Source organism: Myxine glutinosa, chromosome 3 (genome assembly GCF_964187855.1).
Source record: "Myxine glutinosa chromosome 3, kmMyxGlut1.1, whole genome shotgun sequence".
NCBI classification, from domain to species: domain Eukaryota; kingdom Metazoa; phylum Chordata; class Myxini; order Myxiniformes; family Myxinidae; genus Myxine; species Myxine glutinosa.
Genome location: NC_136263.1, coordinates 191,073,762 through 191,095,291, shown reverse-complemented (window position 1 = coordinate 191,095,291; position 21,530 = coordinate 191,073,762). Strand labels below are relative to the sequence as shown.

Here is a 21,530-nt window from a genome sequence, read left to right as displayed (position 1 = left end):
TATTTATTTCGAACAGTGTACCTGCCCTATGGGTGATCTTGTTCTCAGCATGCAACAAGTTCTAACACACCTTTATTTGTTGCAACAAGTTCGAACACACATTTATTTGGGCAGTGTATAGGCAACTGACAGCTAGCTGCCTGAATCACTTCCAAAAATAAAAAAAACATTAACCCAGGTTACGTGCATGAAGCAAAAACATGCCGACTGCTTATAATTATTTTTTTTGTTGTTGCATACAAGATCGAGGCTCGTGAAAGAGCTAACATTAATCACACAAAAAGTCAAACCGACACGTAAAACACAAAATAAGGGGAGCGGTAGACAAGATGGGGAGAGAGGAGGAAGGACACAAACACAACATTTGAGAGCAGGGACATCGAGAGAAATGTGGAGGGGGAGAGGGCTTGGGGGGAGGTGGGAGAGGTATAAAACATAAGGACACTGCAAGGACTTCCAGGAAAGAAGTTGGAATTTCAAAAAAGTGTATCTGGGGTGAATTAGCGGGGGTAGAAAAGATCAAGGTTTTGGATGGGGGAAGATAAAAGATGGTGGTGAACAGCTGTTTTAAAGACCTGGAGGGGGGGAGTGGGATTGAAGGGAGTGAGGGAGTTTGTTCCAGAGGCGGGAGAAAAGGGAATGAAAGAGTGAAGGTGAGCAGAGAGCCTAGATTTTGGCAGTTTAACCATAAGTGGGTTGCTGGCAGATCTTGTGCGACCTGTAGGAATATTTGGGGGACAGAGCGCAGAGAGAGCTGGGGGAGCAAGGCCAGAGAGGAGTCGGTAGAAGACAGAAAGACCACCAACCTGCCTGCGGTGAGTGAGTGAAAGGCCCTCGGAGTTAGCTTCATCGCAGGAGATTCCAATGATTCTGAAAGCTTTGGTTTCAACAGCGTGAAGCCGAGCTAGGTGTGAGGCAGGAGCACCGGCCCAGCTGGGGGTACAGTATACCATTGAGCTGCGGATGAAAGCCTTGTATGTGGTGAGGAGCTCAGGTGTGCCAAGGAAGGACTTCACACGACGGAGGATGCCCAGTCTGTGACTGGCTTTGGAGGCCAGCTTCGAAATGTGGTTTTCCCAAGAAAGATCATGGCAGATAGTGAAACCCAAAAGCTTGAGCGACAGAACTTCTTGGAGAGGATTGTTGAGAAAGTAGATGGGAGGGTTTTCCAGTCGGTCTTTTCGGAGAGACATAGTAAGAGTGTGAGATTTGTCAGGATTGAAAGACATGTTCCACTTGTTTGACCAGTCTGTGATTTTGTCCAGGTCTGCAGAGAGTGAGGAGGCTGCAGACTGCCGATCTGAGGGATGAGGAATGGAGCGGCAGAGAGTGGAGTCATCAGCAAAGAGATAGAGAGGATTTTCCAGAGAGTCGGAGAGATCATTGATGAAGACCAGAAATAGCACAGGGCCCAGAACACTACCTTGGGGAACTCCAGCCTTAACAGGAAGGGCAGATGAGAGAAATCCATTCAGGGCCACACGTTGACTACGACCAGAGAGGAAGTCCGCAAGCCATGCGTGGAGATTTCCATGGATACCATAGGAGGAGAGTTTGGTGGGCAGAGCTGGGTGCCAGACCGTATCGAAGGCACGTGATATTTCAAGGGAGACAGCTCTGATTTCCTGCTTGGCATTGAGGACCTCCTCCATCCATTGTTGAGACAGCAGAAGCAACATGTCCAGGGTAGAATGACATGGTCTGAATCCATATTGATGATCAGAGATCAAGCCATTGGAGAAGAGGAAGGATTTGATATCCAAAGCAATGATGGATTCCATGACTTAGCTGATAATTAGGAGCAGGCTGATTGGTCTGTAGTTGCAACGATCTGTTTTTGCACCTTTTTTGTGTAAAGCGGTGATGTTGGCTGATTTCCAAGATGCTGGCAGATGACCTTGAGCAAAAGAGAGGGTGAAGAGAACAGAGAGAGGGGTGAGATAGAGCGGGAGAGCAGGATTTCAGGATGATGCCAGTGGGCTGATGCCGTCTGGTCCAGTTGCAGAATCAGAGTCGAGGTTTCACAAAAACTTCTCCACCTTGTCAGGAGAGAAGGACACAGAATCCAGGAGCAGTTGGGTTTGACTGGGTGAGGTGGGAACAGAGAGAGATGGGTTTGGGACACAAGATTTTTTTTGAGGCAAACACAGTGTTGAGGCATTCGGCTTTGTCACGTGCGGTGTGTAGCCATTTGAGGTAAAGGAGGGGATGGAGGGGGAATAAACACCAGAAACGGATTTGACCAGACACCACCAGGATTTGGAGGACGGAGACAGGTTTGAGAGTTCAATTCTTGAGTGTGGAGAGATAGTGCTTCCTGGCACTCCTGAGGGTATACACACACTTGTTCCGAGCTTGGTGGAAGGAACTGAGATTGCCTTCAGTTGGATTTGCCTTCCAAGAGGCAAAGGCAAGTTGTTTCAGGGCCACTGCCTCACCACAAGATTCAGTGTGCCATGGACGGGAGGAAGGGTAAGACAACTGAAGACGAGATGGGATAAATCTGTGCATGAGAGAGAGCAGTTTGCTTTGGAAGAATTCCCAGGATGAGTTGATGTCAGAGGCAGTAGAGATGGGAGACCAGTCCAGATGATTGATGGCTGCTTGCAGACTGTGGCAGTCAGCCTGAGTGAAATGCCAGACTCGTCGGCGCTGAGGAGGCTCTCTGAGAATGGCCAGAGAGATGTCCACTTTAACAAGCATATGATCAGAAGAACCGATTGGAGCAGAAGAAGAGCAGCAGACATTTGCATGGAAATTTGTCATAACCAATACAAGTCTGGAAGAGAAGATACTCCATTGACTGAGATTCGGGTCTGGAAATTGACAGATTGTGTCAGTCTCAATGAGTCGCAGAAGTCCTTTGCTGAGGTACCATGGCTGGTAAGAGAGGAACCCACACCCAGCCAGCTGGCATGATGACAGTTGAAGTCGGCACATATGAGGAAGAGAGAGTTTGGATGAGTTGATCGAAGTTGGTCCATGTTGTCAGACAACGAAATGTAAATGGAGTCATCACTGTTTGGAGGACGGTACAGAACATATATGAACAAAAGGTGGGAGCGGAGAGGAAGCCGTAGCCAGAGGTACTCCTGGGGGTGGTGTGGAGAGAGGGCAGGGCAAGGAGAGTGAGGAAGAGAGTTATTGATAAAGATAGCCACCCCACCACCAGGACGAGGCTCAGGTCTATCATACCGGAGGAGAGAGTAACCAGGAAGAGATATTAAGGAATCAGAGACATCTTGAAGGAATAAAGTTTCTGTTAAGCAGATCAAGTCTGGATTGTCAGACGCAACCTGAATGGAGAGATCAATCAGGTTTGAACGAAGGCCCCGGATGTTTGAGGTCCATACCGTTAATTAGGAGAGAGGGGGGGCATTGGGTGCAGGACAGGGGAGGGAAGGGGTAGGGTCAGATGAAGGATGAGAGGGGGAGGTAGGGAGAGCAGTTGATAGTGTGTCAGAGATTACAGAAGAGTTACAAGAAAGGGAAGGATGAGGAGGACGAAAGGTTTGATGGTGATGGGATGAGGCACAGTGAGGGGTTGTTTGAGAGGGGGGGGGGGGGCAGAGGAAAGTAGAAGGTTGGGGGAGGTGGAGGTATGAGATAGAAGGGAGACAAAGTGGGGAGGAGGCAGCTTTGAGGAGGAGGGGGAGGGGGGAGAATTGGAGAGGGATGGTATGGGGGAGGAGATTTGGAGGGGAAGGGTTGGGGGGGAGTTTTGAAGGTGAGGGGGGAGTTTAGGAGGGGAGGGGCAAGGGGGGGTGTTTAGGAGGGGGAGGGGCAAGGGGGGAGATTTGGAGGGGAGGGGCAAGGGGGAGTTTAGAAAGTGGATGATTAATGAAAGATGAACATTTATAACAAATTGGATTTTTCGTGATTTTCAAGTTAGCGATCCGTTTAAGAACGATGGAGGAGGGGTGGAATGAATGTGAATTTAGAGCATTAGTCCAGCAGCCAAACTGGGATTTTGGCCCAAACTTGCACTGGAGTACCTACAAAATGTTTTTTCAGATTATGCATCTATGGACCCTCCATATCAAGATTCCGAGTGATGCCAAGCTGGCATCATTGAGCATTTTGAGAAAATGGCCCGTTTCCATGGCAACCATTACTAAAATAGAAAAATACAAAAACTCAAATATCTCAGGATGTAGATGAGCGATTTTCACAATTTTGGTGTCTAAACATATATTTGAGAGGATGGTCTATCGATTGTGGTCATGACCTTGATGTTTCAATGTCAAGATCATTGCGAAAATCCAAGGTCAAACTAAAAAATTGATTTATTTTCTAGTAAATCGCCGTGAAATAGCGATTATTGGCTCCGAAGATTAAAACAGACCGGCGAATCCTGACAAATTCAAGGGTTGTTTCATTTAGCTGCGAAATCACATTTCACATTGTAAGCCATTTTATAAATGCCAAACTTCTCATTATTGTCTAGCCTATAGACCGTCTATGTTCCTATGGCGAGGCCTACTTTCATGGAGCATTTCTATTTCATCTCATTATTTACTAACGTTGGCCTTAGCCTAGGCCTAGGCCTAGAGACCTTCTACCTCGATAGGCCTAGAGCCGTGTTTCAGGAAGAAGAAGTCAAGAACACACATTCGACAGAAGTCAGTCATTATGTTGACTGGTGTGTCAAACTGTGTGGGTTTGGTAAATTACGGCTTGTGATTTGTGACAACATTCAAGGACAACCACTCCGATTTATTTCAGAGGCAACATCAGACGGGAGGGAAAAAAAAAACTCCAAGTTTTCTGGGACTTAGTCGATCGTGTGGGAGAGCGCCGCCCCCCACCCCCGCGATCGTAACACATATATTGTTACTGCCATAAATTATGATATTGGCATATGTCTAACACTCTGTCTCTCTTTTCTTTTCAGATGTGAATCATGGAGGAATGTGTCTTTTCCAAGGTGAATTCTTGCGGAAATCCGAGGAAGCCATTGTCTGATGCGACACCCCGGAGAATTGCTTCTATCGTCAATGCTAGTAGGATCAGGGATGATGGACTATATTGTCACCTGGAAGGAGAACTGGCTACAGATCCGAACTTCAGCGTGAAGTTCCATAGAGACTGTGTATCAACATATACATCAAAACATCACCTCGAGAGATTGCCTAAGAGGGCTGTTTCTGCACACTCATCCAGTCATGACGCAAAAAGGCTGAGGCGATCTGAACTCCTTCCGTTTGACTTTCTCCGCCATTGTATATTTTGTGGTAAAGTTTGTGAACTTGAAAAGGACAATAAAAATCCCTCTCGCTGGAGACCTGTTGTGCTGTGTCGAACAGCAGAACGCGGTGCACAAAAAACGTTCAAAGACATTATCTTAGATACCTGTGATTCACGCGGAGATAGGTTAGCTGGTGAGGTCCGTTTGCGAGTCGAGGGAGCTGTTAGTGACTTGCATGCAGCCGATGGACATTACCATTTTGATTGCAGAACAACATTTATGGCTCCAAGGGCCACCCAATTTGCCGCTTCAAGGAGAAGTGAAGCCCAGGAATCCGACAGCAATGACGAAGCATTCTCTAAGGTTGTAAAAGCCATAAATGAGGACAAAATGCAAATCAGAAATTCCATCGATACTTACAAACTATACAAACATTTTGGGGGGAAAGTTCTTTCCAGAAGGACGCAGATCTCTGACTTGTCAAACCATTTCGGCGACGAGCTTCTTGTTCTCAGAGCAGCAGGCTGTGCAAGTATTCTAGCGTTTCGTAGTGGAGCTCAAGAAGTCTTCAAAGTGGTAGCTAGTGAGGATGAGGGTGATATTGAACTTTTTATCGGTAGGCTTGCAAAGCATGTACAACAAGAACTGAAATCACTTCCCTTAAACAAGGATAGCTATCAGTGCAGGATGAATGCGGACATAGCCCAATAATATGTAAGCGACACACTGCTTGACTTCTTCAGCACACTTCTGCCAGGCGTAAAAGACAGAAAAAGACACAGTCTCTATGGAACTTCACGCTGAAGTTCGTATCTGTAGCCAGTTCTCCTTCCAGGTGACAATATAGTCCATCATCCCTGATCCTACTAGCATTGACGATAGAAGCAATTCTCCGGGGTGTCGCATCAGACAATGGCTTCCTCGGATTTCCGCAAGAATTCACCTTGGAAAAGACACATTCCTCCATGATTCACATCTGAAAAGAAAAGAGAGACAGAGCATTAGACATATGCCAATATCATAATTTATGGCATTAACAATATATGTGTTACGATCGCGGGGATGGGGGGCGGCGCTCTCCCACACGAACGACTAAGTCCCAGAAAACTTGGGGTTTTTCTTTTCCCTCCCGTCTGATTTGCCTCTGAAATAAATCGGAGTGGTTGTCGTTACATGTTGTCACAAATCACAAGCCGTAATTTACCAAACCCACACAGTTTGACACACCAGTCAACATAATGACTGAATTCTGTCGAATGTGTGTTCTTGACTTCTTCTTCCTGAAACACGGCTCTAGGCCTATCGAGGTAGAAGGTCTCTAGGCCTAGGCCTAGGCTAAGGCCAACGTTAGTAAATAATGAGATGAAATAGAAATGTTACATGAAAGTAGGCCTTGCCATAGGAACATAGACGGTCTATAGGCTAGGCAATAATGAGAAAGTTGGCATTTATAAAATGGCTTACAATGTGAAATGTGATTTCGCAGCTAAATGAAACAACCCTTGAATTTGTCAGGATTTGCCGAAGGTCTGTTTTAATCTTCGGAGCCAATAATCGCTATTTCACGGCAATTTACTAGAAAACAAATCAATTTTTTAGTTTGACCTTGGATTTTCGCAATGACCTTGACCTTGAAACATTAAGGTCATGACCCCAATCTATAGACCATCCTCTCAAATATATGTTTCGACACCAAAATTGTGAAAATCGCTCATCTACATCCTGAGATATTTGGGTTTTTGTATTTTTATATTTTAGTAATGGTTGCCATGGAAACGGGCCATTTTCTCAAAATGCTCAATGATGCCAGCTTGGCATCACTCGGAATCTTGATATGGAGGGTCCATAGATGCATAATCTGAAAAAACATTTTGTAGGTACTCCAGTGCAAGGTTCACCCCCCCGGGCTGCCGGACTTCATGTAGTGAGGAAGAATTGTAAGAGATTGAATATTTTTTTGAAGTGGAATGAATTGAAGAGGAAATTGAAAAAAGCCTTTTAAATAAGAAGAAAAACAGCGTGTTGTAATATACCACTGAATAAAACACTGCAGGGGAAAGTTTAAACATATTTAAACAGAACCGTGACGAACAATCTTACATTCACAAAAATACCAATGGGGAGAGGGCCTAGAGGGACAACCACGAGTCACGTGAACAGGGCAAAAGGTGGAAGGCAAGGAGATAATGAGGGCGGGGCGACATTGCGCACGTGGACAGAAGCACACGATTAGACAACAGCACACACCACACGTGGAGATAGGGAAATAAATGTTTTTTTTTTGTTGTTGTTCTTTGTTTTTTGGGTTTTTTTTTGGGGGGGGGGGGTTTAAAACGTTAGACAAAGAGTAGATGTTCGGGGAAGTACGGGGGAGAAGGGAAAAATCTAAGAACCAAGCAAAAACAGCGAAGGAAGGAACTTAAGTGAACAAACTTCGACGGGGCAAGCCTCAGGCTACAAGGCCGCACACGCGGGGCAAACAGAAACGATTAATTTCTGAAAGATTAACACTGAGAATCTTCCGAAGGACACACTATAGGTACATACACCAAAAGATAAATACAGTTTCGACAAAAATACAATTGTGAACAATTACTTAACCAAGATCTCACGAGATCTGATATTTAAAACACCTCACTGCACTGGAAAAGGTGGAGAAAGGAATGCAGCACTGTAAAGGGTTGGGACTTGTAATACTCTCTCCCACCTGGAGGTGGCGTTACACAATGCACATTTACATAGAGATTTTTCAAACTCTCCCTCCCCCAAGACCACAGCAAAGATATGCAGGATGCATGCAAGTAAAATAATTATTGACCCTCCCCACCTACCTTCATGCCCCATTTATTCCCTTTTCTTACCTCTCCCTTGGTCAACTCTCCATCCTCACAAACACCTCACCTTTCACGCTTCAATCAGCATATTTCTCATTTTAGCTCTCCCATCTGAGCAATATATTTTAACTGTAGCTTAACTCTACCTAGTTTGGGCTACCCATGATGCAAATCTACTTATTAGCTTCTTCCCATCACATGTTACAAGTCATTAAGAATGACTATGGGCCCAACCCTTTATTTGCATAAGAAGGAAACCTCAAATCAAATGAATGGCCACAAAGTGTATTCTTACAATCTCACAAAGCATCTTCAGTAGGTCTTTCGTTCCAGCCATCTTGGAAATGTAGACATAGAACATGGGATTTTGCCTTCATTTTGGCCCGCAAGACAGTGGATACCCTAGGTCTAAAGGAAGGAGCGAAGTTTGCACCGTCAATTTGCTCATCCGCTTTGTCTGTTTGCTTCATTGGGGAGAGAGGAAATATCAGGCTCAAGGGTTAAATGGGGGATCACACTTGGCACTGTCACTGTGAGGAGGAAGAAAGGATTTTGGAGTTCAGCGGGTGTGAGGGTGAGGGGAGAAGTACCGTTCAGTGCAGGCGAGACATCATTGAATAAAAAAGAGCAATAGTGAACACTGTATGAGACCGACTCTCTGTTTTCTAGGCAATAGATAATAAATGGGCTTATTCTTGGAATAACTGGAATAACTATGACTGGTGAACCGGGTGCATCCATTTGTTTGATAGGTTGAATAAAATAACATAAAATTGCTGATCCGACTTTGGGGAGAGTAAACCGCTTGGTTTATTCCTTGCGATTTGGTGTAGCGAAAGGTCCTTGCGACTTCCGGCAATAACACAAGATGGCCGAGAAGGCCAACTGATACCGGGTGGTCGTTGCAATATATGCCTAACCCCAGTAACCCGTGACTTAGAACGGTTACATATCAAATAGATGTTAGTATTAGCATTTTAAAATCGGGATGCTATAGCCTACTTCAAATCTGCTGGAAGATTGCACTCACCACTATTGTGAGGATGTTGCTTGAACGGGATGGATTGTCTAAGAGTATCGTACATATGTTTCTACAACCAAACAGATCTGCTCTGTATCTGCATCTGCATCTGCGTACAACAAAAGTCTGATGTGTGAAAGGGGTCGCCCCTAGACAAATATCCCAGCGAGACTGCATCGTTCGACGCTCTGTCTTGTTTTGCTATTTGTCTGTATACAACTCACCGGTAATACGCTTATTGTACAACTCGGGAGCAAGGGGGCGGTGAGTGTGGAAGACAGAAGTGTGATAGAAAAATCAAACACATTGTTGCTTGTGAGTCTTTCTGTGATAGACCTTCTGTGATGGACTTTCTTTCATTATCAAGACACTATGAATCATGTTTGCTTTTCAGAACACGTGATCACAAGCGTTTACAAGACTCAGAACCATTACTTTGACAACACAAACAAGCCGGAATTTACAACTCCCAACTGGATGGGGAACATTTCGGATGAAAAGTCCATTGCTGAGATCTCCCTTCCCGGAACGCACGACACGATGTCCCTGTACGGTGGAATTGTTGTCCAGTGCCAGTCTTGGACTCTTCGGTTACATCTGGAGGCCGGGGTGCGCTTTTTGGACATCCGGGCACGCCATTACTACAACGAGCTTCCAATACACCATGGGGTTTGTTACCAACATGCAAGCTTCCGTGACGTCGTCAACGTGACGATGGCCTTCTTGGAGGATCACCCAAAGGAGGTGCTGCTCATGAGATTGAAAGAGGAGTACAAATCAGAAGGAAACACGGAAACAATGTACCAAACTGTAGTTCGATACCTGAAAGAGTTTGGCGACTGGAACCGAGTGTGGAAGAATCACTACATTCCCAGCGTCGGAGAGGCTCGAGGGAAACTCGTCATCCTTCAGGAATTCGATGGTGAACTGCTTGGGATCAGATATGGCGAAGACAATATGTCTATATCTGATGACTACAAGATCCCGACGATTTTTGATATCCCCCGTAAATGGGATGGTGTCGAACAGCACTTCGAAGATGCCATCGTTGGCGACAAGGAAATTATGTACTTGACCTTCACATCGGGAGTAGGGGTTCTGGCCTATCCAAAACAAGTGGCAGAACACATGAACTTGAACCTTTTTAACTTTCTGAACCACAGAAGCAGCCAAAAGCAACGCCTGGGAACTATCATCATGGATTTTCCTGCTGCCTGGATCATCAAAATGATCATAGATTTGAACTGATTTTGTTATAGCCATTCACAATTGTCGCATCAATGCAAAATGTTTATTACTTCATTTAGATGATGATTCGGATTGTTGCAAAGGTTAATTACATGACTTGTGTGATTGTTTTTCTTCCTTGCTGAAACTTTTGCTGCATAATCATAAATTGAGTTCAGATTTTGCTTCTCTCGAAAGGGATACCGTATTTATTTCAGTCACATTGAAGGCTCGAGGTAGTCTTGATGGTTCTAAGCTTATTATCGCAAATCCCACAGGCTCTGTGCACATGTAACGAAGAACCAGATGAGTAAGGAAATTTAACCCAGATTGATAGCTCACGTTAGTTGATATTGTGGTGCTGGGTACACACGTTAAACAAAGGTAGGCCACAACGCTTTGGGTTAACTCGAGCTCTTTATTCGTTGCTCACTCGTCAGCACTACCGTGCTCGGGGCTGCGAGCCCGCGTGTATATCCGGAGGCCACGCCTCACCTGGGGCGTGGCCGACACCCACTGGTGCACGGAATTATGTCATTGCGCCAGCGAGCCATCGTGTCCGCCACACGCGCCCCCCCAGAATTCCCACGCACCTGAAGGGTCAGTTTGCGGGGCAACCAGATGACCCGGCCGTAGCGCCCTCTGGCGGCTGGCGGCGTCTGGGATGCCGGGATGCCATCTGGGATGTCTCTGGCGGCATCTGGGATGGGTGCAGGGCAGTGGGGTGGCGTGACAGTGGGGTTGGGCGGTGCCGGGGGCGGCCCCGACGCGGGGGCAGAGCCGCTGGCGGGGGGGTGGTCCAAGTCGAGGTGGGCCGGCTTGAGGCGGTCCACGGAGACGCGGTCAGGAGTACCGCCGATGTCCAGGGTGAAATGCTTCGCCCCGGTCTCCAGCACACAGAAGGGCCCGTCATACGGGGGCCGCAGCGGTGTCTGGTGGGCGTCGTGGCGGACAAACACGTACTCCGCCGTGCGAAGCTCCGGGGCGACGTGCGTTGGCGAGCAACCGTGGTGCGCCGTCGGCACCGGGGCGAACCTCCGGGCGGTCTCCTGCAGGGCGGAGCGCGGCTGCGCCGCGGACCATGGTGCCGTGGAGTCGGGGAGGAACTCGCCCGGCACCCGCAGCGGTTGTCCGAAGACCAACTCCGCCACGGATGCGCGCAGGTCGTCCTTGGGCGCCGTCCTGAGGCCCAGCAGGACCCAGGGGAGCCTGTCGACCCAGCCGCCATCGCGGAGGCTGGCCCGGAGCGCGGCCTTCATGGCGCGATGGAAGCGCTCGCACAGGCCGTTGGCCTGGGGGTGGTAGGCCGTGGTGCGGTGCAGCTGGACGCCGAGCCCCTGCGCTACCGCCCCCCAGAGCTCCGAGGTGAACTGGGGGCCGCGGTCGGACGAGATGTCCGAGGGGGCACCGAACCGGGCAACCCAAGTGGCAATGAACGCCTGCGCGACGTCCGCCGCCGTCGTTGCTGCCAGAGGCACGGCCTCCGGCCACCGGGTGGTGCGGTCCACCATGGTGAGGACGTGGGTGAAACCCCGCAAGGGGGGCAGAGGTCCCACCAAGTCCACGTGAACGTGGTCGAACCTACGTTCGGGCACCGTAAACGGGGCCAACGGGGCCCGGGTGTGGCGGTGAACCTTCGCGCGCTGGCACGCGAGGCACGTCCTGGCCCAATCGCGGACGGCCTTCCGGAGGCCATGCCAGACGAACTTGTCGGCGACCAGCTTTTGGGAGGCCTTCGTGCCCGGGTGGGACAGGCCGTGGATGGCGTCAAAAACCCGGCGCTGCCAGCCAGCGGGCACGATGGGGCGAGGCCTGCCGAGGGAGACGTCGCACAAGAGGGCCGCGCCCGCGCCGTCGAACGGTACCTCGGTGACGCGGAGGCCCGTGATGGTGGTCCGAAAAGCCTGGACGGCGGGGTCGGCGGACTGGTCCGCCGCCATCCGGGCATAGTCGATCCCGAGGTGGACCACGTGGGCGACGGACCAGGAAAGGCAATCCGCCACTGGGTTGTCCTTCCCCGCGGCGTGCTGGATGTCCGTCGTGTACTCGGACACGGCCGAGAGGTGACGCTGCTGCCGGGCCGACCACGGCTCGGCGACCTTGGCCATCGCGAAGACCAGGGGCTTGTGGTCGACGAAGGCCGCAAACGGGCGGCCCTTGAGCAGATGGCGGAAGTGCCGGACCGCCAGGTGGAGCCCGAGCAGATCACGGTCGAAGGTACTGTACCGTCGTCCGTGCGGGCGGAGCTGCCGGCTAAAAAACGCCAGCGGCTGCCAAGCTCCCTGCACCCATTTGTCGCAACGCGCCCACCGTGTAATCCAACGCGTCGGTGGTGAGGGCGATCGGTGCATCGGGCGCCTGGTGCGCGAGCATGGTGGCGTTAGCCAAGGCGAGCTTCGCGCCCGCGAACGCCGCGTCCATCGGCTCGGTCCAGGCCACGTCGCCTTTGCCCGGCTTCCCCCGGAGGGCCTCATGCAGGGGGCGCAGGAGCTGGGCGATGCGGGGCAGGAAACGGTGATAAAAGTTAACCATGCCCAGAAACTCCTGGAGCCCCTTGATCCTGCGGGGGCACGGAAAACCCCTGACTGCCTCCACCTTGGCCGGTAAGGGGATGGCCCCGTGCCTGGTGACGCGGTGCCCCAAAAAGTCGATTTTGGTGACGCCGAACCGGCACTTGGCGGGGTTGATGATCAGGCCATGCCGGCCCAGGCGTTCGAAGAGCGTGCGGAGAGGGCGGAGGTGCTTCTCACAGGACGCGCTTGCGATGAGGATGTCGTCCAGGTAGACGTACACGAAGTCCAAGTCGCGCAAGACGCTGTCCATAAGCCGCTGGAATGCCTGGGCCGCATTCTTCAACCCGAAGGGCATCCGCAGAAACTCGAAGAGGCCGAATGGTGTGATGACGGCCGTCTTCGGTATGTCCTCCGGCCTGACGGGGACCTGGTGGTATCCGCGGATGAGGTCCACCTTGGAGAAGAGGGACATTTTCGCCAACCGGGCGGAAAAGTCCTGGATGTGAGGGACTGGGTAGCGGTCGGGGGTGGTAGCATCGTTGAGGCGGCGGTAGTCTCCGCACGGCCGCCACCCGCCGCCGGGCTTGGGCACAATGTGCAGCGGCGATGCCCATGCGCTGTTGGAGCGCCGGACGATGCCCAGTCGCTCCAGCGTGGCGAACATCTCCTGCGCCACGGCGAGCTTCGCCGGGTCGAGGCGGCGCACCCGGGCGTAGACCGGTGGCCCGACCGTGGGGATGTGATGCTCCACCCCGTCCTTGACGGCCACCGCCGAGGAGGTGGGCCACGTGAGGGCCGGGAAACTGGCGAGGAGGCGGGTGAACTCGTCCGCTGCCGGAAGCGTGCAGACCAACCTCGCCGGGACCGAACCGCTCAGCAAGCCGCTTGGCGAGCCGCTCGGTGAGCCGCCCAGGGAGCTGCTCAACGAACTGCTCAGCGCGCAAGCAAGCGAGCTGAAGGTTTCGGCTTGGACAAGGCGTCTGTGCCTCACGTCCACCAGCAGCCCATGCGCACAGAGGAAGTCCGCCCCGAGTAGGCCCATGGGGACACTAGCGGTAACGAACGACCACTGAAAGCGCTGCCCCCCGAACCGCAGCGAGAGACAACGCTTCCCGAACGTGCGGATGGGCGTGCCGTTGGCGGCAAGCAAAGCGGGGCCCCGGCCCTCAGCTTGCTTGTCGGACGCGGAGGCAGGGAGGACGCTCACCTGCGCTCCCGTGTCGCACAGGAAGCGATGACCCGAGGAGGTGTCTGTTATGAACAGAAGGCTGCCAGTATGGCCGACGCTCATGGCAGGAAGCAAGCGCCAGCCTGGCCGTTTCCCGACCTGCCAAAAGTACAAGGCGGGCGGCAGGATCTGGCCTTGTGGCCGAACCTGGTATGAAAGTGGCACCAGGTCTGGCCCGGTGGTGGTTGTCGCGCCGGTCATGACGACGGTGGTGGGCGGGGCGTGGCGGCGGCCACGCGCGGATCCGCCCAACCTGCGCCGTGTTCGGGAGGATCCGAACGCAAACGCGGATCCGCCAAATCTGCGCCGTGTTCGGGAGGATCCGAACGCAAACGCGGATCCGCCAAACCTGCGCCGTGCGCGGCGCCGGGATCCATGACGGCCGTGCTATATGCCGGCCGTGCGTCGTGGGCTGTGAAAAACTTGTCCGCCTCCCTTGCCAGGGCGCGCGGTTCCGTAATGGTCGAACCGGCCAGCACGAGCCGCACCTGTACGGGTAGCTGGTGGAGGAAGAGAGCACGGAAAAGGAAATCTGCGTGGCCGTCGCCGAGCAGGGACAGCATGTAATCCATGCGGGCGGACAGTCGTGTGTCGCCGAGGACGGGAAGGTCCAAAAGACGGTCAACGTGGTCGGCCTCTGTGAGGCCAAACGTGTCGAGGAGAAGCCGCTTGAGCGCCGCGTACTTGCTCTCGTCCGGCGGGTGCCGGAGGAAGGACACGACTCGGGCGGCCGTGCCGGATCCAAGGGCAGCGACCACGTAAAAGTACCTCGTGTCGTCCGCCGTGACGCCCCGGAGCTGGAATTGGGCCTCGGCCTGTAGAAACCAGGTGTCGGCCTGGGCCTCCCAGAACTCCGGGAGCTTGATCGCGACAGCGTTGATGGCCATGGCGCGTTCGGGGAACAGCAACGGCTGAACCAGTTGGAGGTCACCAGTGTGGTGCTGGGCACACACGTTAAACAAAGGTAGGCCACAACGCTTTGGGTTAACTCGAACTCTTTATTCGTTGCTCACTCGTCAGCACTGCCGTGCTCGGGGCTGTGAGCCCGTGTGTATATCCGGAGGCCACGCCTCACCTGGGGCGTGGCCGACACCCACTGGTGCGTGGAATTATGTCATTGCGCCAGCGAGCCGCCACAATATGACCCACTTGAGTTTTGATGGTTGTGAAAAGCAGAATTTTATAATCTCTCTCTCTCTCTATTTCGTCCCTCAACCCTGCTGTTGGTGTGTGTGCCCACGCACCTCTTTCCACTCTTCTATTCATTCTGTTGCGTCCTGGTCCATTTTGTGTTTTAGCTCCTCCATGGACATTGACACCTGTATTACAAAAATAAAGCAGTGTATGGTTGACTTGATAGTGTAGTGAGCAGTTGCATGCAGTTTAAACATGTTATTGTTTAAAGTTTATTTTGCACAACCTTTAACAATAAATAAAGGTTGCCTGTTAAAGGCAATAACAATATCAAGCAGTACAGAACAATAATGTAAGAAGTCAGGTGATCAAATGGTAATTTAACAGCAGACTCAAAATTTCATAGTTTGAAACTTTCTTTAGTTTTGATCCACGGGTTGGAGTGTTGTCTAATTGCACATGTTTCCCTCCAATATAATCAATGTACACATGAGAATATAAACTTGCATGCAGCTTGTCATTTTGAAAATGGTATCCAATAATCTGGGTTATATTATTCCGTAGTCCCACATTTTTGGCAAACATCTTGGATGCAAATCAAAGGCTTAACATGTCACGAACATGAAAGTTTGCGACAACATATAGTAATCCCAAGGTGAAACCATACTCATATCATCTCAAAACAACTGTACTGAACACACTGCCAGTAGTTTCAGATAACTTGGCGGACATTTTGTTTTTGGCCTGTAATAGGTTAACCGTGACGGATACAAAACTTGCATGTGGCAGAAATTGATTCGGTACCCCCAAAACCGTAAGATGTGACAATTTTCCAACTTTTCCTCAAATTTACCATCAGCTCCTAAAATAATGGGAATTTTCAAAATCTGCATTAGGCTAGGATTGCAGTGAGCCTGTGCTTCAAGGTATTCAGAATAGCATGTAATCTGGGGTGCAACATGGTAACGCAGGTTCCATTGACCATCTCGGGGAAGTTTTTAACCTTATTTTAGTTTCTCCTGGCCACAACAGGCAGGTTGCGGATGCAAACAGTCAGACAGGTGGAAAGGGCTGACTCCCACCTCTTCACCTACCCAATAATTACGTCTCTCACAAATAAAATTTGGAGTCCTCAGGACATTTCATCCACAATCTGTGGCACGTTGTCTTTAAAGACTGGAGGCTTTGGGTATGGGATGAGGATGGCACAAGAAAGTAGGTTGTCTATTTTCTTGTCTAATTTTTGAAATCCGCAGTCTCCATCTGGGAAGTACTGTACTTACAAATGTGCTCAACATGTTTAATAAACATTCATGAAATGTTCCCAAATGTGAAAATTGAGCATTACATAGTAATGGCTATAAACAAAGAAAAGTGAAACTTGGTTGCTAAGGACTTCCTTTTCCCGAGCAATGGTGGCAACCATTAATGTATACACTGTTGTAGCATAAGAATCCTTAAAATCATGATTGGAAACCTGACAAAAATACAAGGACGGTCACTTGGAATATGTCTTTCAATCCTAACAAATCTCACTCTCTCACTAACTCTCCGAAAGGACCGTCTGGCAAAACCTCACATCTACTTTCTTAACAATCCTCTTGAGGAAGTTCAGTCATTCAAACTCCGGGGTCTCACTATCAGCCATGATCTTTCTTCGGCAAATCACATTTCAAAATTGGCCTCCATAGCCAGCTGCCGACTGGGCATCCTCATCGTACAAAGTCCTTCCTTGGCACACCTGAACTCCAAGTCCTACCCACCTACAAGGCTTTCACCCGCAGCTTGATGGAGTACTGCTCTCCTCTCTGGGCTGGATCTCCTGCCTCCCATCTTGCTCAGCTTGACGCCGTGAAAACCAAGATCTTCAAGATCATTGGAATATCCCACGATGATGCTGACTCTGTGGCCTATCACTTTGCCATTGCAGACAGGTTGGTGGTCTCTCTGCCTTCTACCACCTCCTTTTTGGTCTTGCACCATCTGGTCTTTCTGTGCTTTGTTCCCCCACCCACCCCAGGCTTCTGCAGGTTTCCCATTTCACATGGTGTACCACAAACCCCCTTCTGTTGAAACTACCTAAATCCAAGATCACTGCTCGCCTCCACTCATTCTTCAATCTCATTCTTTCCTCCAAGTCTTCAAGACAGCTGTTCACCACCATCTCAGATCATCCCCCATTTCAAAACCATGATCTTTTCTACCCTTGTTAACACCACCCAAATCCCTCCTCCTTCCAAATTTCCAGTTTTCCCTCAGTGGAGTTTCCTTTTCTATCCATCTTGTCCATCCCATGTGTCCTCTTCCTTGCCCCATTCCTCCCCACACCCATTGTTTGTCCAAGTCTGCCTCTATATTGGCCTTCAACTCTGCTGTTGGTGTTTCAAAAAGCAAAGTGAGCACAAGTCTCAAATTATTTATTCAAACTAGACCGGTACTCGTGGAGCACACAGTTTCAACTCGCACGTTCATTTTGAACAAAAACACCATCGTTAACTGAAGAGGCCACTATTATGGACCATATACCCGTATCATCCACGCAGCTGATTATGTCACATAGTTTCTCGGCATGGGTAATGTACGTCATAAATTTAGTTCTTCCCTCACATCAGGCCATAGATCAGATATATTAAGTTTCAGATAAAGATTTCAATTCAACCAATTATGGCTGGAATACCACTTCATGATGATGTCATCATTTTCACCCTAAAACCACATGGGGAGTTGATGACATATGGCAAGTTTAAATTTTTTTCGTTGAGCGGTTTTCAGAATTAAAGGATGTCCAATTTTTTTTCTTTTAATCCAATATGACTGCCGCACCATGTGACCTATGATGTCAGAGTTAGCAATAAAATATTCTCCTTGGGGAGTCCAATACACATTTGTACTAAAACAACTTTCCAACTCTAACTCACTCAGATATGCCCGAACCCTATCATCGTTACTACTGTTACCCACTATCAGGCTGTTGCGGCAAGTTGCGCCCTCCCCTCCAAACACGGGTGATGAAGGTTGTGCTCAAGATTCATCGAAATAGTGTGTGTAGTTTCAGAGGAAAAAGCAAATTCCTATTTCCGGGGGGGGGGGGGGGGTACGGGGGTTCAAACCTGGATCCACTTTGATGTCGTTTTTGTTTTTTTTTTCTTTTCGTAAACAAGATCGAGGCTCGTGTAAAAGCTAACATTAATCACAAAAAGACAAACTGGCACATAAAACATATGATAAAGGGAGCGGGAGATAAGATGGGGAGAGAGAGGGAAGCACACAAGTACAACAGTAGAGAACAGGGACATCGGGAGATCTGTGGGAGGGAGAGGGCTTTGGAGAAGGAGGCACGGGAAGGGGAGGGGGGTAGGAGAAGTATAAAACACATGGACACTGCTCGGACTTCCAGGACAGAAGTTGGTATTTAAAAAAAAGTGGATCTGGGGTGAATTCGCGGGGGTAGAAAAGATCAAGGTTTTGGATGGGGGTGAACAGCTGTTTTAAAGACCTGGAGGGAGGAGTGGGATTGAAGAGAGTGAGGGAGTTTGTTCCAGAGGTGGGAGAAAAGAGGAATGAAGGAGTGAAGGTGAATAGAGAGTGCCGAGTTTGGTCACAATCCCATCAGCGGTGTTCCAGGTGAGCTAACGAGGAGTTTAAAAAGCAGTTTAAAAACCTTATTATCAATAACAATAAATAGTGCATCCTCAACCAGTGCCAAATCCAAATTTGTTTACAAGGTGGAAAAATCAAAAACATCAACAGATTTAATGTTGAGGAATCTAATCCCATCTAAGAACTCTAAAGTTTAACTTATACTCCAGAAAGTGTTAATACCAGATACGTTACTAATATATGGTTCTCGTACAGTTCATATCTTTGTCTTCAGTCTTCGAAATTACTTGCTGGATGAGATGCAAATCAATACATGTTAAGTAACCCAGGTTAGTGCATGTCTACAGTACCATTTACATCTAGAAATATGAACTTCGGATGTAAGTTCAGGTGTACCACTTCTATGTCATACAGATCTCCGATTTGTGAACACGCATCATAGTACAGCACATTTTGCATTTCTGGAAGCATGTATCAACAAGAAAATACAAATCATATCAGCAATCAAAATAACAAAAAAAAAGATATAAATCTGCACATATTGTAAAACTGATCTGATGATTATCTCTCCCACTGATTTTCAATGATCTCTCCGACTCTCTGGGAAATCCTCTCTATCTCTTTGCTGATGACTCTACTCTCTGCCGCTCCATTCCTCATCCCTCAGATCGGCAGTCTGCAGCCTCCTCACTCTCTGCAGACCTGGACAAAATCACAAACTGGTCAAACAAGTGGAACATGTCTTTCAATCCTCACAAATCTCACTCTCACTATATCTCTCCGAAAAGACCGACTGGACAACCCTCCCATCTACTTTCTCAACAATCCTCTCCAAGAAGTTCTGTCACTCAAGCTTTTGGGTCTCACTATCTGCCATGATCTTTCCTGAGAAAACCACATTTCCAAGCTGGCCTCCAAAGCCAGTTGCCGACTGGGCATCCTCCGTCGTGCGAAGTCCTTCCTTGGCACACCTGAGCTCCTCACCACATACAAAGCTTTCATCCACAGCTTGATGGAGTACTGCCCTCCCCTCTGGGCTGGTGCTCCTGCCTCACACCTAGCTCGGCTTCACGCTGTTGAAACCAAGGCTTTCAGAATCATTGGAATCTCCCGCGATGAAGCCAACTCCGAGGGCCTTTCTGTCTCTCTCACCGCAGGCAGGTTGGTGGTCTTTCTGTCTTCTACCGACTCCTCTCCGGCCTTGCTCCCCCAGCTCTATCTGTGCTCTGTCCCCAAAATATTCCTTCAGGTCGCACAAGATCTGCCAGCAACCCTCTTCTGGTGAAATTGCCAAAATCAAGACTCTCTGCCCACCTTCACCCATTCATTCCTCTTTTATCCCGCCTCTGGAACAAACTCCCTCACTCTCTTCAATCGCACTCCTCCCTCCAGGTCTTTAAAACAGCTGTTCACCACCATCTCTTATCTTCCCCCATCCAAAACCTTGATCTTTTTTACCCCCGTTAATTCACCCCAGATCAACTTTTTTGAAATACCAACTTCTTTCCTGAAAGTCCTCGTAGTGTCCATGTGTTTTATACCTCTCCCACCCCCTACCCTCCTTCCCATGCCTCCTCCCCCCAAGCCCCTCCCTCCTACAGATCTTCCGATGTCCCTGTTCTCTGCTGTTGTATTTGTGTGCTTCCCTCTCTCTCCTCATCTTCTCCCGCTTCCTTTATTGTATGGTTTGTGTGTCTGTTTGGTTTTCTTGTGATTAATGTTGGCTCTTACACGAGCCTCGATCTTGTATACAAAAAATATATGTAAAAAAAACAATTAAAATAACTGCATTTTTTCTGCACCATTATTGTTTTTATGTGCAACTTGGGCATTCACTGTGAATTCTTCTGTTGTTCAGTGCAAGATGATTCCTGATTTCGGTTTCATTTCATGACAAGCCTCAAACAGCGCTCCAAACAGTGCTTTTTTCCATTTTGCAAGAAACAAACATAAACAGACTCAAATGCAACACCCTCTTCTCTGGCGACGGTAATAAAAGGTTTTTTTGAATACACTGCTTTCAAAATGATGTAATCCGCCCCAGAATGCTTGGTGCATATGCACAGAATCCCTATCAACGAAGTCCATCACGGTGGCCGAACGTACAGTATTTCTTGTGTGCCAGATAAGGATCGTAGCATGAAACGGCTAACAAAGCTTCTTATTTTTTAATCCCGAAAATGCTCGGAAACGGACTTGCGAGAAAGGGGTGTGCATCTGCACAACGAAAAAGTTGAAGAACCTTCTGATCAACTCGTCCAAAAAGTTGATACCTTGTGGCCCGTACTGCAAAAACTGGGTGCAAGATATGGGCCCGTGCAAGGCTTGTGGATGGGCTGTGAACCGGCACGTTCTACCCAACTTATCCGAACATCCATGCCCTGAGTGGACTTTGAGTCTTGCGAGATTACCTCATGCGAAGATGGCAAGTTTGGTGATATATTTAATGGATGTCTGCAATGGGAAAGCCGATGCCGTCATTACAAATATTCATGTAGACTTCCCAGAGGGAGCCACCGTATTTGTTTTGGTTGCTTCTTAGCACCGATGGAAAGGCCATATCTGGGGCTTGTCAGTGCACAGGGTTAGTTACTACTAATCATGTTTGGGAGGAGGGGAGGAGAGGGAGGGGTTGGAATGAGAGGTGTATGGGCTGTGAATACCCTTACAAATATATATATATATATATTTTTTTTTTGTTTGGTTTCAGGGCCACAAGTTGTATTAGATTTTTGCATCTATTGGTGAAAGGAGAAGCATCAGTCGTGTGTGTGTGTGTGTGTGT

The 21,530-nt window shown here is 49.1% G+C and overlaps 1 protein-coding gene across 1 annotated transcript in view; it reads left to right on the top strand.

Annotated features, from left to right (window-relative positions):
- LOC137422939 (1-phosphatidylinositol phosphodiesterase) overlaps positions 1-16,468 on the top strand; it is a 61,726-nt gene extending 45,258 nt beyond the window's left edge. The window contains exon 4 of the mRNA XM_068109615.2: positions 9,438-16,468. Within this exon, the coding sequence (XP_067965716.1) occupies positions 9,438-10,291 (854 nt within the window). The 3' untranslated portion in view covers positions 10,292-16,468. The remainder of the gene's footprint in view (positions 1-9,437) is intronic.
- Positions 16,469-21,530: the final 5,062 nt, after the last annotated feature.